Source organism: Nicotiana attenuata, chromosome 12, assembly GCF_001879085.1.
Source record: "Nicotiana attenuata strain UT chromosome 12, NIATTr2, whole genome shotgun sequence".
NCBI lineage: Eukaryota > Viridiplantae > Streptophyta > Magnoliopsida > Solanales > Solanaceae > Nicotiana > Nicotiana attenuata.
In genome coordinates this window covers 3,142,542-3,159,132 of record NC_032000.1, presented here as the reverse complement: position 1 = coordinate 3,159,132, position 16,591 = coordinate 3,142,542, and the positions used below count along the sequence as shown (strand labels likewise).

The 16,591-nt window shown below is 41.4% G+C and overlaps 2 protein-coding genes across 2 annotated transcripts; one reads left to right on the top strand and one right to left on the bottom strand.

Moving 5' to 3' along the window:
- On the bottom strand, positions 699–10,105 carry LOC109235169 (putative 1-phosphatidylinositol-3-phosphate 5-kinase FAB1C). The gene is made up of 11 exons (XM_019401155.1): positions 8,347–10,105; positions 6,678–7,472; positions 6,406–6,559; positions 5,979–6,323; positions 4,500–5,210; positions 4,067–4,401; positions 3,812–3,938; positions 3,525–3,689; positions 1,841–3,373; positions 1,442–1,708; positions 699–1,249 (listed from the first exon to the last, which is right to left on the bottom strand). The coding sequence occupies exons 1-11, from the start codon at positions 8,862–8,864 to the stop codon at positions 995–997; spliced, it is 5,205 nt and encodes a 1,734-aa protein (XP_019256700.1). The 5' UTR covers positions 8,865–10,105; the 3' UTR covers positions 699–994.
- On the top strand, positions 11,950–13,557 carry LOC109235817. The gene is made up of 3 exons (XM_019402068.1): positions 11,950–12,729; positions 12,964–13,226; positions 13,461–13,557. The coding sequence occupies exons 1-3, from the start codon at positions 11,950–11,952 to the stop codon at positions 13,555–13,557; spliced, it is 1,140 nt and encodes a 379-aa protein (XP_019257613.1).

Genomic DNA, 16,591 nt, shown 5'->3' with positions numbered 1-16,591 from the left:
TTTTTCACAAATAATTTCTCTTTTCTCCATACATAAAGTGAAGGATACAAAAGAAGTAACAGGAATAAAGTAGTGCTCAGCTCTTTCTTGAATGGTAATAAAGTTGATGCATGTTAAAAAAAAAAAAAAAAAAAGTGGAAAATGATTTGGAGTAATCCCATAGCCAAGATTAATTTATACTACTAATTATTTTAAGTTGAAGTTTAAGCTCTATGCACAATGAGTAATAATTACACATAAATTTTTATGATAAGCATTAACTATTAACCTGTAAAAATGAGATAACTAACCTATTATCAACAGCAACAACAATAACAACAACAAACCCAGTGTAATCCCACAAGTAGGGTCTAGGGAGGGTAATGTGTACGCAAATCTTACCCCCTACCTTTAATAAGACAGAGAGGCTGTTTCTGGAAGACCATCGGCTCGGGAGTATAACTAACCTATTATCGTAGGTTAAAATACACTAATGGGAAAAAAGCTTTACACTACTGCAAAAATACTATGCAGAGAGAAGACAACAACAACATCAACACAAGTGGAGTCTGGGGAGGGTAGGATGTACACAACCTTACCCCTACCCTGGAAGGGCAGAGAGACAGTTTCCGATAGACCCTCGACTAAAGAGGAGACGGAAGGAGCACTGATAGCAACTAATAGCAAGACAATATATTTAGAAAACTACTATGCAGAGAGAAGGGGAAGCCTAATGCAAATTGCTTTGCAATAAGTCACATTTGATTTCATTTACTCAATGAAGCTTTGTATAAATGTACAGATGGTCAAATGTACACTTTGCCACATTTCTTAATAAAGATGACAATCCCTACTTCTCATAAACTTTTCCAAGGGAATTTTAACCCCAGATGGCAAAACAAATATGAACCAACTGGAAAATATCTAACCTTCCTTCATCTGCAATTTTGTGCAATTAGGAAAGTTTGCTTATTGGCAGAAGGCTCAAAGAAAGAATATAATAAATTCAAGATTTTCAAGATGACCATTGATCTGGTACCGTGAGAAAATAGGTTGTCATCGCTTTTCTGAATCTTTTCTTGTATTGTAGTGGAGAAACAATAGTCGGGGATTCATTCTTCGGTCCTCCAAGTATGCCGGACGCCTTCACCCATGTCTCTAAGTGCTTGTCCCAAGTATATTGTCTCATGAAGTCTATGATGCCCAAGACTAACTCCTTCCGCTCTTCGTCAACCCCAACCAGCAAAGAGTAGTCCATCACATCAACAGACTGTCAAAAACAAAAACCTTATTCGATCATCGTTGAAATTTAGACACAGTTAAGAAAGAGGAAAATATGACAGCAAAATAGATTCACTGGCCGCGCTCCCTCAATTTGTTCATCACTCAGATAGCAAAGTTTCTCTTTTAACTTAGGAATCTATATCGCAATATTGAGAGATAGGAAGCAGAAGTTGCTTACTGCCAAAAAGGATGTATCATTCCAAACAGCTCGCTCTAAGCTTCTTTTTGCTTTGCTTCCAAGAAATATGGGTTTGGTATGCAATGTTTCTAAAAGATTCATATCTAGCAACACTTTGTTTGCGCCAGTTGTATCTGCATTGTAGCGAGATCGTAGAGAACCCTTGAGATCATAGACCCTCGAGATTTTTCTTTCAAAAAAGAGATTCTCCATCACAATTAAATCCATTTTTGTTTCCCTGCCGCCTTTCAAGTGTTTGACCGAAACCTAAAACATTGGATATGAATAGGAATAAGACTTGTGCTACAACTAAAAACTAGTTCGAAAATTAAAGCCACACCATTTTTCGATGTCACAAGGAGGAAGTTTATAGGACAAAAACATGAAAGGAAGTCGAACCTGGAATATTCCAAGAACTTTTGCAAGGCAAGTTGGACTTCGTGAGTTAATAGAATCTGTTATATATTTGAAATACTCTGGTGCAAATTCTTCAAAAGAGTCCAACTCAGTTTTCTGAACTTGTTTTATTATGAATCTTTCATCCAATGACTTGGCAAAATAAACATTGCTCTTCCCCCCTTGAGCACTCCATCTTTTACAACGGCTTAAGGAACGTACAAAATCAAGTTCATCCGGACAGCACTTCCTCCTAAGAGTATCAAACTGCTTTGCAAAGTAACAAGTGACAGAAAATTTGACCTTTCCCCCAGCCCTCGAAGATTCGTCATCAAAAGAGACCCTTAGGTGAGGAGAACTTTTTGAATCTGCAAATAGGGAAGTAATTGTACTGGAAGCATCTTCAGAACCATAGCTACCATAATGCATATAATCCATGTCGAGAGAGCCAAAAGACTGCCATGCCGAGAGACGAGGAGCCACTCCAGCCTCCTTATTGATGTCACTTGTGTTCCAACCCCGTCCAGACACGCTTGACTTATCAGTGATGTAATCATTATACACTTTCGAACAAAGTGCATAAGATATTATGCTAGTAGGTTCATTGTCATAAACAGCTACGACAACATCTCCATGTGAAACCATCAACCTAGCTCCGTCAGGTATAAGAGATGCATAAGAAATAAACGAGGGTGATGAACCCATAAGAAGATTAAACTTATGAGCTTCACTAGGTGACATCTGAGAATAACTTCTCTGAACACTGGAAACAGGGTCTCGGATCATATTCCTGTAGTCACCAGAAGCATGAAAAGACCTAATTGTTGATAAATGTAATGAAGAAGGCGGCAGTCCCTTCCTGATTCTTTCCTGAAGTCTCAGAGCAGAGTCAAAGGAGTGAACTCTTGCGGGTGACCGTAGCTTTCTAAAAGGAGGGTAATCAAGTTGACTAGGTGGTCTGAAAGAAGCAGCTTCAGATCCTCCTCCTTGTAGCATCAGAAGCAACTGACCTTTTTTGGGAGATCGATCTGTGCCAGTCCAAGCAGAATCTATCTGATCAGAAAGGGCTGATGCAGCTGAAGGAGCTCGTGCCAAGGATGTTTCAGTAACCACATTCTCTCCTTCCATCTGCATTTCCTGCGTTCTCTCACTCTCAGATGAGGTCAACATGGAGCTTTCGAGCTCACCAGAACCATAAGGTGATACACGAGTTTCCTCCTGTTCGGACTGCAAAGCTTTCTCGGTATATTCTTCCAAGTCTGAGAACTCAGGCACAGATTCTTCATAAACATGTTCAAGAGTGTCATTCTTCAGAAACATGTCCCTCCTCCAATCTATCAGCTCATTACAAGATCCAGAATCCTCTGAACCCACTGAACTAGAACTCTTTTCAAGAAAAGACTTCACGGACAAAAGCCGACGATCCCAAACATGCGAAGCAATCACGAGGGAGTGCCTCAAGCGATTCAGCTCAAGAATGTCTATTGCAGCCTGTCTTGGGTCGAAAGTTTCTTCATCATCCGGTTGAAGGAAGTCCTATAGCACAGGCAAACAGAAGGCAAAGCAGTAAGGAGAAAGACAGCACTTGTCGTGCATGATTAACTACATAATCAGCAGCAAAACTGCATAATTAAACTCATGAAAGGAAACTGTACAAGTATTAAAGAATGATGACCCGTTGTCTTACATAGTAATCGTTCTTTTCTTTCATAAGCAGCTCCTTTAACTCCATGATGCAGTCATTCAACTGAGTTGTATCTGATAGTTCACATTCTAAAGAGGAACTTTTCTCTTCAATCCTGCGAAAGGCACTTGATATTTCTGCGTACAAAGCTTTGGCTTTACACAGTAACTGCAGGAAAGACAAGACATGTCACATAGAGCTATTGTAAGCAAAAATAAAACAACCAAAGATATTACAAATACTCAGAATTTTTCAAGATAGCCAGGGAAAGTATATATCAATTCTGGCACCTCAGCTGCTTCTTTTCTTAGCCATTCCTGTTCTGTGTAGCCACTAAACTCAAGAGTTAATGGGGGCAGACGAACTGACAGAATGTCAATGGGAGAATAGCGGAAGAATGCAACTATACTTCCACACCTGCAAAGCAAAGTCTAGTTTATTCTCTAAACAGCAAGATGGTGAAGCAATGACTGAATAATCACAGTGATTTCAAACTGTAGGAGAAGCCAACCCTATTCTTAAGAAAAGTACTAAACAGTACACACCCATAATATCGGAGGCAGTCTCTTTGCAGAGAATGACCACAGCTAGCAACACGGTTAGCAGTTGCATGATTTGAAAAACTAAGTTCCAAGAACTTCCCAAACGAGAGTCCCCAAGCCGCATCTGACATTATTACTCTGCGAGTCGCTGGTGGAACTCCCTCTATTTGTGCACACTTAAGACATCGATGCCACATCCAAATCTTTTTGTCCCGTTCACCAGGAAGCGAACTCACCGAGGGAAGGCGTCTAACGTTTATGGTAAGATTCCCCTGCTGGTGTGTATAGCAGATGACATGAGCCTCAGCTGGCTCCTTGCATGATTGACAGGAAGACATCTGACAGCATGAAGTGCAATACAAAAATAGCATGAAATTATTATGGGTAAGGGAATATCATGTATTGTTGAAGTTAGGGACAAAACAATGATTGCTACCTGACCAAAAAGATCATCCTGAAGATATCGCCCAAGTGGCTTATCAAAGGAGCTATAAAACTTGATGCGAAGGAGCCGAGAACGTTCACACACACTTCCATTTAAAACACATCGACTAGAGAAGGACACTAGTATGCTTTGACGACTGTCAGCAGTTGAATAGAATTCATTGGAGGCTTTGTTTTCATCTGACTTATCAAGCTTTGCCAGCTCTCCTAGTTCTCCGGGTTGACTCTCTTCTTGACCTGAAGTTTCTAGCGATCCTTCATCAGTTTGATCTTTGATTTCAACAAAATCAACAGGTCTCATATCATGCGCAAGAAACGGTGCTAGATTTTCAAGCTCTGCGATAGAGAGAACATCTCTTGCTCCACAGTCATCTAGGTTAGATTGATCGCCGCATTGAGGGTAATGATGCTCCAACAATGACTCTGGTAAAACTACCTCCACACTACAATTGGCAGATCCTAGTTGAACATGTGGGTCATTTGCAACTGTCTGCACTCTTGCAGCCACAGCAGAATGAGAAATCGCTGAGATAGCATTATCAGCAGATGTACTCTCGGGTGCTGCAGACGCTTTAGGTAGACTAGCACCCTCATCAGCAAGGAACGATGTCTCAAGAGACAGATGATATGCAGCAAATACAGCATACTGAACGACCTTCTTCAGCTTCTTCAGCTCTTCACGACATGAGCCCCTTAGCAAGACCTACATATTGTCAAATGGAAGGATAAGTAACCCTATATATCTAACTTCAACATTTGATATACAAATAAAGGTACAAGACAATATCTTGTCAACTTTGCACATAGCTTGAGTTGAAACTCGCAAACCCCAGATTGGTAGAAGAAAAATGATGAGAGCTACGCATTTAGTGACGAGGGAACCCCATTGAAGTTTCACATCAAATTTAAACCAATGTTCACAATGCTATTAAAAGCGAAATGCTTATAAAAGCATCAAATGTTTCCAAGGCTTCAAGCTCAAAGCACAAGTAAAGCGCGTGTGTTTTATGTATACAATGCAAGAAATTATATATGTAAGCACACAAAACCTGCTTGGAGTAAGAATTGAAAAAGAAATGGCTATTAAGTTAAATATATGAAGTGAAACATCTTAACTAAGTTCAAAATAACAATTTAAATTTCTTAATCAGATGTAAAGATGAAATTTTTGTTTTCTACTTCGAAATTGGTGACCGGAAGGGAAATGTACAAATGGCACAAAAAATCATCATAAATGCCACAACATGAGCATAACCATAGGGGAACCCACCTGTATAAACATATACTTAGAGCAAGGTGGTCAAAGGTAAATAGATGCATGATATAGGTAGTAGTTTAGAAGAACTTTGCATGCTCAAGGAAGTAAAAAAGACAAGTATGCCAACCGGTATGCATTATTTAAATCGTATTTAAAACTTCAAATAATTAGAATTTCAGTAGACCAATAATGGATTGAGGCAGGGGAAAATACCGTGCAACCTAAACGCCTAGGACAACCATCAAAAAACATCAGAGTTTTTGATGGCCTCTTGTTTAACTGGTTGGCATGTTCATGCTCTTCAGAAACCTTTTCTAAGCGGAAGAGTTCGCAATGTCCCAATCTTGTTGTGGCTATGTTATCAATGGATGGGGTTACAAGAGCACCAGTGCACCTGGCTATCCGCTCTAGCAGTGGCCCCTTAACATTTAACACCAAAGAGATCTCTTTTGCCAGTAGAAGCTCCTGAGCATATGAAGAGACGCTTTTCTCCACAAGCAGCACATTAGGATGGTGAGCCTCTATTCTTGAAACGATCATCTTCAGGTGCTCCTTTTCCTGTTAGGAGAACAGAACATTTTAATCTTGTCTCTGTTTGCTCTTATCTCACCGATTAACAGATAAAAGATCAACTAAAAACCTGTTGCAATAAGGTGTCAAAAGATGCCAACTGATTGGCAGATCTTTGGTACTCAAGTGCACCTAGTAAGATAAGTAATCGGGCATTTTTGTACTGTGAAGTCATGCGCTTGTGTTTGATATTCTTAGTACAAACTACTCCTTTAACGAGGGCGCTGCATTGAACCAAAACTCAATCATGAATCTAACAAAACAAGACTGAACCCACCAGGTTTTCACATGATCAAAAAAATGGAAAATTTAATTCATGTGGTAAGAAGAGAAAAATTTTACCTTTCACTTCGGCTTCCTGAAGCTACGCACTTGACCTTTACATAATCACCTGGATCCATGCTGCCTCCTTTACTAGTATCTGGCTTCACATAATTTGCAGCTTGCCATGCTATTGATGTAACTATGTCAATCCAGTCATCAGTGCTGCCTTCCTTCCCTGAATTTATACCTTCACCTTGCAATAGCTGCAAGACAAGAGCCCTGAAATGACCGTGTACAACAGCTCGTAATGGTTCCTTGTGATCCGCTTGTTGTTTCTCCTTTGCAGCGAAAATGCTGGCAAGGCTCCCACTGGAAGAAAATGCTGCAGAACTCTCTCCGATTTCATCATCCTCATCATCATATGTAAAGAAATTATTTTGTGCCTCGTCATCTTCATCATCAGGTGGAGGAGGAAACCATAGACGACCATTGTTTTCAAAATCCAATGGTTTTTGCTGCTTCTCAAACTGGTCTCGGTAAATGGACAAATTGTCAACACAGTTGTCAGCAGTCTCTGGATCCTCATTTCCTTTCTCAAGCCTTCCTAAAACAGTCGACGCTTCATGATCAAGGGGACCATCATTCCGAGACATTGAGGTCTCTTGTTGGTGCTGTACAGAATGCCCAACTCTATTGGAAATAAAACGAATCCTAGAGGGGCTTTTTGAAGGACTAGATCCAACTGATCTGAAACGGTAAAATTCATGTCTAGTACTAACACTACTTGATTCTATATCAGAAGTATCATGACAATAGTCACTTGATGGGCTAAAAGAATGATCCATGAAGTCCCCTCCTTCATCTTCGTCACTCCTACAATAATAAGCAAAAAGGTAAAGATTTCTTAGTTCAAGGAAGCAGCTTTGAAAACACAAGTTGAACATATGTTTGCAATCTCATAAAATCTATGTAGCTTCTGGTGATGGGTTATTTTTTTCCATAAAACCAGTAGGTTTTACTCAGTAGTCAAATTAACATATATGAAGTTTGTCTACTCTTTGTTCAATGTAGCTTGAGTGCTACCGAGTACGGTGGCAGGTGCCCAGTCAAGTTGCAGGATGAAAAGATTTGGGATGGGGAAACGATATTTGGAAGGTCGCACCATTGTTATGTTCTACATGATGTGGAAAAAGAGTACATAAAGATTTTTCAAGGAGTAAAGAAGCCCATATGGAGAATTAGAAGCTCTTTAGTGCTTGTAATTTTTTGTGTCCAAAAAAAAACAATCCCTTTTGTTCAGAAAGCTATATAGATTTGTCGGAAATTTAGTGATACAGCACGAATGTGAAGTTTTTGGCACCATTTTGGTGCGACGAAATGATCTTTTTACTTGCAAATAAGATAATAAAAAACTGAAAAAAACAGATAAAAGTTAACATCACGTGCCGAATATCTTGGAACAAGACTCTAGCCTTTACACATAAGATTTTTGCAACATCAGCTACTTTAAGCCAAGCCAAATCTTGGGATAGATCCAAATCTCTTTTTGAGAAAACAAAGTAAAACCAAGCTTTATACCCACAATTACGGAAACTAAAACACTAAATCAACAATTAGTTAACAGGTTGATCCTGCCATATTTGATGTTTCATTTAGTATATTAGCATACATGGAAAACACAAGATTTCACCCTGGAATAATTACAAGGAAATAAAGAAATCCAACAAATATTAAACCAGTTTGTTACCTGCTAGGCGAGTGACGCAAAGACACTGAAGATGGATGACTTGAAAAGGCTGTAAAACTACTCTTACTTGCATCATGTGGAGAATAACCATCAAATCTGTCACTACTGAAATCTGGTGACGGCGGTTCTGGGCTTTCTCTCGGAGATTCAGAAGGATAAACTTTGTCATTAAACTTCCTCGTGCTTTTATGACAATTGCTTAAGTCCAAACAAAATTTGCAAGTCTTGATATCAACCGCAGCCCTCACCAAGCTTTCTGATTCTCCTGATCCAGATGCAACAACATCCGAAGAGCCAAAAATGCGCACACAATCATTGCAGAATACTCGACTGCATCTTAAGCAATGGAACTTGAGGCAAGAATCAGTAAACATCATCTTGCATTCATAACAGGTTTTGCAACTGTCAACATCCATATCACGTCCGCCAGCCAATGAAGTTGGATCACTCGTACCCCACGATATCCAAGTCCTAACCTTCTCTATCAAATCCAGCAGTGAACTATCAGGTACTCCCATATACCAGAAATCACTCGCCAAGTATACCAATAATTGGCCTCAATTAGATAAGCCTGTCTACAACTCTTCTTCTCCTAATCTAAGAATTTTTGTAATCTGATTTCTTGGTGTTAAAAGAAGAAACTCTATCAAAATATAATGGAATCCATAATCCACAATAAAAATGGTGGATTCAGGGTTATATTTAATGTTTTTTTCTTTAAAAATGACACAAAAAGCAGTAAGCTTTTCCCCAGAAATCACTAAATATCCTTAAGGGGAGAACAGATTACAACAATCTATTTCACACTGAATTTTGATATATACAACCAAAATAGCTTGAAACTTATGACAACAAAAAGATTGAACCTTTGACCAATCTGTCGACTCAAACCTAAAACCCAACTCAACCAATCCCAGAATCATCAAGATTTGATCCCAAGATCAAATTTTTCATTAAAATCAAGATCAGATCCAGAGTTCAGCACCCAAATAACTACTGAACAAGACTCATATCAGATTCTGCAATTAAATCCTCTAAACCCCAGATAACAATATTTAGAGATAAATAAACAACCCCACCAAAAAAGGAAGAAACTTTTGCAACTTAGTGAGAAATTAAGAGAACCCCAGATCAAGAAACACAAGTATAAAGATTGTTTGGGTATAAAAATTGAAACTTTTTTAGCAAATACAGATTTGTGAGCTGATTATTTAGTCTGCCAAAACCCCAGAGAGAAATATTTAGAGATAAATAAACAACCCCACTTAAAAAGGAAGAAACTTTTTGAACTTCAGTGTGAAATAAGAGAACCCCAGATGAAGAAAACACAAGTATAACAATTATAGGTTAATGAAAAATTGAATCTTTGAAAAAGAAAAAAAGACAGAGATTTGTTGAGGTGATGAATTAAAGAACAAAGAGAATAAGAATGAAAAGGAGAAAAAGGAAGAGTACAGAGGAAGTGGTGGCTCTCATCTCCATGAACATAACATTCATCATCTGTTTCTTCAGCAAAAACATTATTTTCTCTCTCCTACCCATTTTTCCCGGCATTGCTTTTGCTGCTTTTAATTTCTCACTTCTCTTAACTTAAAAAATAACATTAAAATAATCATCTTCCCATTAAAATACATAACCCATAATTTGCATATTTATGCTGAAGATTTCAAATACACAGAACTACAAGATTAGTTCATGTATTTATCCATATTTCTTTTTCAATTCTCTCTCCAACTTTACTTTTTTCTTATCACTGTGCACTTTATCTTACATGTCATGAACATGAGACCTTTTGATTTTGACATTGTTTTTGTATATTTAATTGTTATTCTGATTATTTGTTTGGTATGTAGTTATAAGTCTATAGTCGTTATCACATAGTTGTCGTAAGATGGATAGAACCCCTACGTCCTTAAAATCTCGGGTCGCAACCTAAAAATAAAAATGAAATTCTTATTGTGTGCGAGTTTTTTTTAATTGGCCTTACGTAGTACAAATTTTAAATATATCAGGACTTCAAAAAAATACCGAACATCAAGTGAAAAAAGTGTATAGCCTGTAGTTAGAATGAGATTTATTAATAATGTTGGAGGGGTTTATTTATTATTTATTATTTATCATTTAGTTTGTTTGATATTTTTATTTTATTTTTATTTTTATTTTGGAATCTTTTCTTTAAAGAGTATTCAAGTTCTTGAGCTACTATTGGTCAGCAACAGCGTATGGAATGAAGTATTTGGCAGCTTAGTCAGCGACAGTATTAAGATAGGGAAAGACTTTTATTTTATTCATTCTTTTGTTTTGTTCTTTTTTTTTTTCTATTATCTTATGGTAAGTTTTTTTAATAAACTTTTCTTATGGTAAGTAATTCACAAGCTGCAACCACTCTCACAATACTAGAATACCTATTATATGGTATGTCATACAGTAGTAATATTAAGATATAAATATACCATTATGGTATTGAAAATTACATGATGACAACTAAGGTTTATAAAGAGAATTGTCTACAGGGAATATTTAGACCGCAGAAACTAAGGGGTCATTTGGTATGATGGATAGTAAAAATAATGTGAAATAAAAATTAAGTACCACCTTATTTTTTGTTTGGGTATTAATCCTAAGATAAGTTATCTCAAGATTAAACATAGTGTATGGGATCGAATTTGACCAATCACGTCCTACCGTCAACATGACCAACCACTGAATGTTTACGATACGATACGAAGGAACAACCCAGGGGTAACAGGAGGAACGACCTCGACCTGTCATCGGCTCCGCCATAGAGTACACTGATTTTGTCGTTCTCATGACTCAGCTTAGATCCCCATTATATAAAGGGGATCCGAGCCTTGTAATAGAGGGGACTGGAATAGAAAAAACTAATTCTCTCTCTGATCTTTATCATTCTCTCTCTGTGATCTTTATCATTCTCTCTCTCTCTTTTATCATTATTACTGTCTCGATTATTGAAACAATCTTAGGGTTTATTATCTTCGACTACGATTTACCCCTTCATCTCTTTGATTGATTTGCTTAAAAAGAGCTTAACATCTTTTGAGTCAAACAATTTGGCGCCGTCTGTGGGAATTTCTGTAGTCGAAATCATAGTTCTCACCTGGGATATCAAAAGCAACGATCTCTATCCTTCGCACTCCAGAGAAACCGGCGATCGCAGAGAAAGAAGCAAGGTTGAAGGCGATAGCGAATGTCTCAAACAACCTCTTGGACTCCCTCGACGAAGCCGGTAGAGAAGATACCGAGAATATAACACCAAGAGGTACACCGGAAGGGGAGATCTCACCATCTATACTCGAGGATCTGACAATCTTGCGCGAAAGAGGAACTTCGACGTCCACGGTGAAATAAACACCAGGAGCAGTCAAAAAGCTGTTAGAGGAGTGGTTGACAAGCGCTCTAAACACCATACTTGAAAAACCCCCTCAAGGAAATACCGGAGATTCGTCGACGGCGGAAATCGCTACCGTCGCCGGCGAGCCAAGCACTGTACGAACAAGCAACACCCGCACTATCACCGATGCAAGTGATGGTGCACTCGCGACCATCCTAAAGAAAATGGAAGAAATGTAAAACGAGAACAAAATGCTTCGTGACCAAATGAAAGAACACCAGGAAAGGGTTGACAAAATACCCGGCGCCCCTAAGCTGCTGCCAAAGCGCGATGTGGGAAGATTTGTCGAGCAACCGTACAGTGAGGAAGCTGCTCCCCACCCTATCCCGAAAACCTTCAAAATGCCACCATACTTGAAAATATACGACGGGACCACGGATCCAGAAGATCACCTGATTCATTATGTCACCGCGGTAAAAGGCAACGACTTGTCAAAAGAACAAGTGCCATCCGTGCTGTTGAAAAAGTTCGGTGAAACTTTGACAGTAGGAGCATTAACATGGTATTCTCAGCTACCAGCACGGTCGATATCAACATTCGAGGAGATGGCAGATAAATTCGCTACCGCTCACGCAGGAGCAAAGAAGGCTGAAGCTAGGGTCAACGACATCTTCGCCATCAGGCAAATGGCGGGCGAAGGACTTCGGGACTTCCTGGCCTGGTTTAACAGGGTAAGAATGGGACTGCCGAATGTATCGGAAGGAATGGCGGTCGCAGCCTTCCAGAACGGGCTAAGCAAAAGCGGGTCGAAGGCGACCAAGAAGTTACTCAACAGACTCATGAAGTACCCTCCCACCACATGGGAGGAGATCCATAATGCCTACTGCGCCGAAGTAAGAGCAGATGAAGACGATCTCAACGGTCCAACCCAGCGACTAACGTCAGTACAGTCCGAGATAAGGAGAGATCGACGCAACGACGGACGAAGGGATCAGCTCCTACGCTTCAACAGAGAAAGGCATCATCCCTATGTCAGAACTCCTAATCCACCTCCCCCGAGGCATACAGACGCCGTGTCACGACATATCGCGCCCCTTCGAAACGAAAGAGGTATGCCCCCATTATTTTCTGCTCATAACTTTTGTGTTTCCCCTTCAGAAATAGTGTACGCACTAGAGAAGCTGGGCACGAAGGTGCAATGGCCACAAAAGATGAAATCGGACCCAAGTGCAAGAAGGTCAAACGTACTCTGCGAATTCCATCAGGAAAGAGGACACAAGACCGAAGACTGCATAGGTTTACGACAGGAGGTGGTTAGAATGCTGAACCCGGGATACCTGAAAGAACTGCTCAGCGATAAAGGAAAGGCTAACTTCGCCAGAGGGCGTGACCCATCTCAAGGACCACCCAGGCCACCGTCACCGGCACGTACCATACAAATGATTATCGGTGGTGGCAACGACTCAGTTATCAACCACGTAAAGTCCACCACCACGCATAAGCTGAAGCGTACAATCACTCACGAACGGTATGATGGCTTTGAAGATAGTATCACCTTCGAAAAGTCAGATGCCGACGGTTTGTCTTTCCCTCATTATGATGCTTTAGTCATAACATTACGCATAGCTGACATAGATCTGAAAAGAGTCATGGTAGACGACGGAAGCGGCGCGTGTATTATCCACCCGAGTGTTCTCATGCGAATGAAGCTCGAGGAAAAGATTACCACGTTGCATAACACTAACGGGTTTTAATAATGAAGTACAGCGGACATCTGGAGAAATAACACTGCCGATCCTGGCTGGGGGAGTCACGCTGGAAACTATATTCCACGTCATGGACCAGGAAATCGCTTATAATGCTATCATAGGACGCCCATGGATACACGTCATGCGGGTCGTCCCCTCAAGCTTCTATCAGGTAATCAAGTTTCCCATCCCGTGGGGAATTTTCAGCATTTGAGGCGAGCCACGTACCGCCCATGAATGCTATAGGATCGCCCAAGATTGCACGCATACCAAACAGTTAAAAGAGGCAAGCGCGGAGGCATAGCAATCAACCATGTCGGGAGATAAAACCGACCCGCCATCAGAGATCATCATAGACCCCGACGTTGTAGAAGCTTGCAAGGCAACCATTGAAGATCTCGACTCGGTACACCTGGACGACGCTGAAATACAAAAAAGGCTTATATCAGACACAACCTCTTCGAGCCAGGTAAGTATCGTGAATTTTTTACTAACAATGCCGATCTATTTGCCTTCTCGCACTCAGATATGCCGGGGATCCTGAAAGACATCGCCACTCATAGGTTGAATGTCGATCTGATTTATTCGTCCGTGCGGCAGATGAGGAGGAAATTCAATGCCGCAATCAACGAGGCAGTCAGTGAAGAAGTGGACAAATTACTGGCTAACGGCTCCATCAGAGAATCGAAATACCCCCAATGGGTCGCTAATGCGGTCATGGTCAAGAAGAAAAACGGCAAGTAGAGAATGTGCGTGGACTTCACCGATCTGTACAAGGCATGTCCAAAAGATTCCTTTCCATTGCCCCATATCGACCAGCTGATCGACGCAACAGCGGGACACGAACTGCTGAGTTTCTTGGACGCCTACTCCGGCTACAACCAAATCCTAATGGCCGAGGAGGATCAATAGAAAACAACTTTCATCACCCACCAAGGGACTTACTGCTATAATGTGATGCCATTCGGACTCAAGAACGCGGAGGCCACATACCAGAGGTTAGTTACCAAGATGTTCAAGGAACAGCTCGGCAAGACAATGGAGGTCTATATCGATGACATGCTGGTGAAATCGACCAAGAAAGAAGACCATATCGGTCACTTGAATAAGCCTTCGAGATATTGAAGCGGTACGGGATGAAACTGAATCCGGAAAAATGCGCCTTCGGTGTAGCCTCAAAAAAATTTATGGGTTTCCTTGTGTCACAATGAGGCATCGAGGTCAACCCGGATCAGATCAAGGCCATAGACTCAATACCTGAGGTACTGAACAGCAAGAAACAAGTACAGAAGCTGACAGGGCGAATAACCGCCCTATCAAGGTTCATTTCACGATCCTCGGACAGGTGCCACAAGTTCTTCAATGTACTGAGAAAAGATCATGGACTACAATGGAACGAAGAATGCATCGACGCCCTGAGGAAACTGAAAGCATATCTATCCTCACCACCCCTGCCCGTCAAGGCAGACCCAGGCGAAAGTCTGCTCGTATATCTAGCGGTATCCGAAGTCGCCGTAAGCGCAGTCCTGGTCCGCAAAAATAAAGGTACACAATCCCCCATTTACTATATCAGCAAAACCTTAATAGATGCCGAAACAAGGTACCCACACCTTGAAAAACTGGCTCTGGCACTAGTCATAGCTTCGCGAAAGCTTAGACCCTACTTTCAATGTCACCCCATAAAGGTAATAACAACATTTCCCCTAAGGGGCATCCTGCATAAGCCTGAGCTCTCAGGCAGACTCGCCAAATGGGCCATAGAGCTCAGCGAGCACGACATAACGTATCACCCGCGAACTGCCATTAAGTCGCAGGTACTCGCCGACTTTGTCGCCGATTTCAGTGCAGAAATTTTGCCGGAAGCGGAACAAGAGGCCCTTCGTGCCTCCACTCTTACCGACCTTTGGACCCTCTATACTGACGGAGCCTCGAATGCCTCGGGATCGGGACTGGGACTCGTCCTCGAAGTCCCTACAGGCGAAGTAATTCGCCAGTCCATACGATGTCCCGAGATGACTAACAACGAGGCCGAGTACGAGGCTGTGGTTGCAGGTATGAAGTTAGCACTCAAATACGGAGCCCGGCGACTCATCCTCCACTGCGACTCTCAACTCGTCGTAAATCAAGTCACCGGGACTTTCCAAATTAAAGAACAAAGACTACAAAAGTATCAATCAGAGATCCACAAGCTGATGCCAGAATTCGACGAATGCCGCCTCGAGCAGATACCTAGGGCACAAAACATTGAAGCAGATGGCCTAGCCAAGCTAGCCGCAGCCACCAAAAATATCAACAAAGGAAACGTGGTCACTCTCCTCCATTCAACCATAGATCACGTCGAGGTATTCTCCTTGAACTTAACCTGGGACTGGCGCAACCGCTTTGTATCCTATCTGCAGGACGGAACACTCCCACAAGACAAAAAAGAAGCCAAGAAAATCCGAGTGCAAGTTGCCCGATACAGCCTGGTAAATCATGACCTCTACAAAAGAACGTTCGGCGGCCCCCTCAATAAATGCCTCGGACCCCACCAAACAAGACAAGTATTGGAGGAGGTGCACGAGGGCCATTGCGGCGCACACACTGGGAACCGTGCCCTCGTCCGATGCCTCATCCGCACCGGCTATTACTGGCTTACTATGGAAAAAGAAGCAACAGACTACGTCCGGAGATGCGAGCAGTGTCAAAAATACGCCCCCATGATACATCAAGCGGGAGAACTCCTCCATTCAGTCACTTCGCCATGGCCCTTCCTAAAATGGGGGATGGACATAATCGGCCCCCTGCCGGCTGGGCGAGGAAAGGTACGCTTCCTTTTAGTTTTAACTGACTATTTCTCTAAACGGGTGGAAGCAGGTGCGTACGCCCAAATACGCGAACAGGAGGTCATCGCTTTTATATGGAAAAATGTTATATGCCGCTTCGGCATCCCCAAAGAAATCAGCTGCGACAATGGGCCTCAGTTCGTCGGAAAGAAAACGATCGAGTTCTTCGAAAAATGGCACATCAAGCGGATACTCTCCACTCCATACCACCCAGCCGCCAACGGTCAAGCCGAATCTTCCAATAAAGTAATATTGAACACATTGAAAAAGAAGATCGAGGAAGCTAAAGGGTTATAGGCCCGAATTACTGCCTGAAGTAC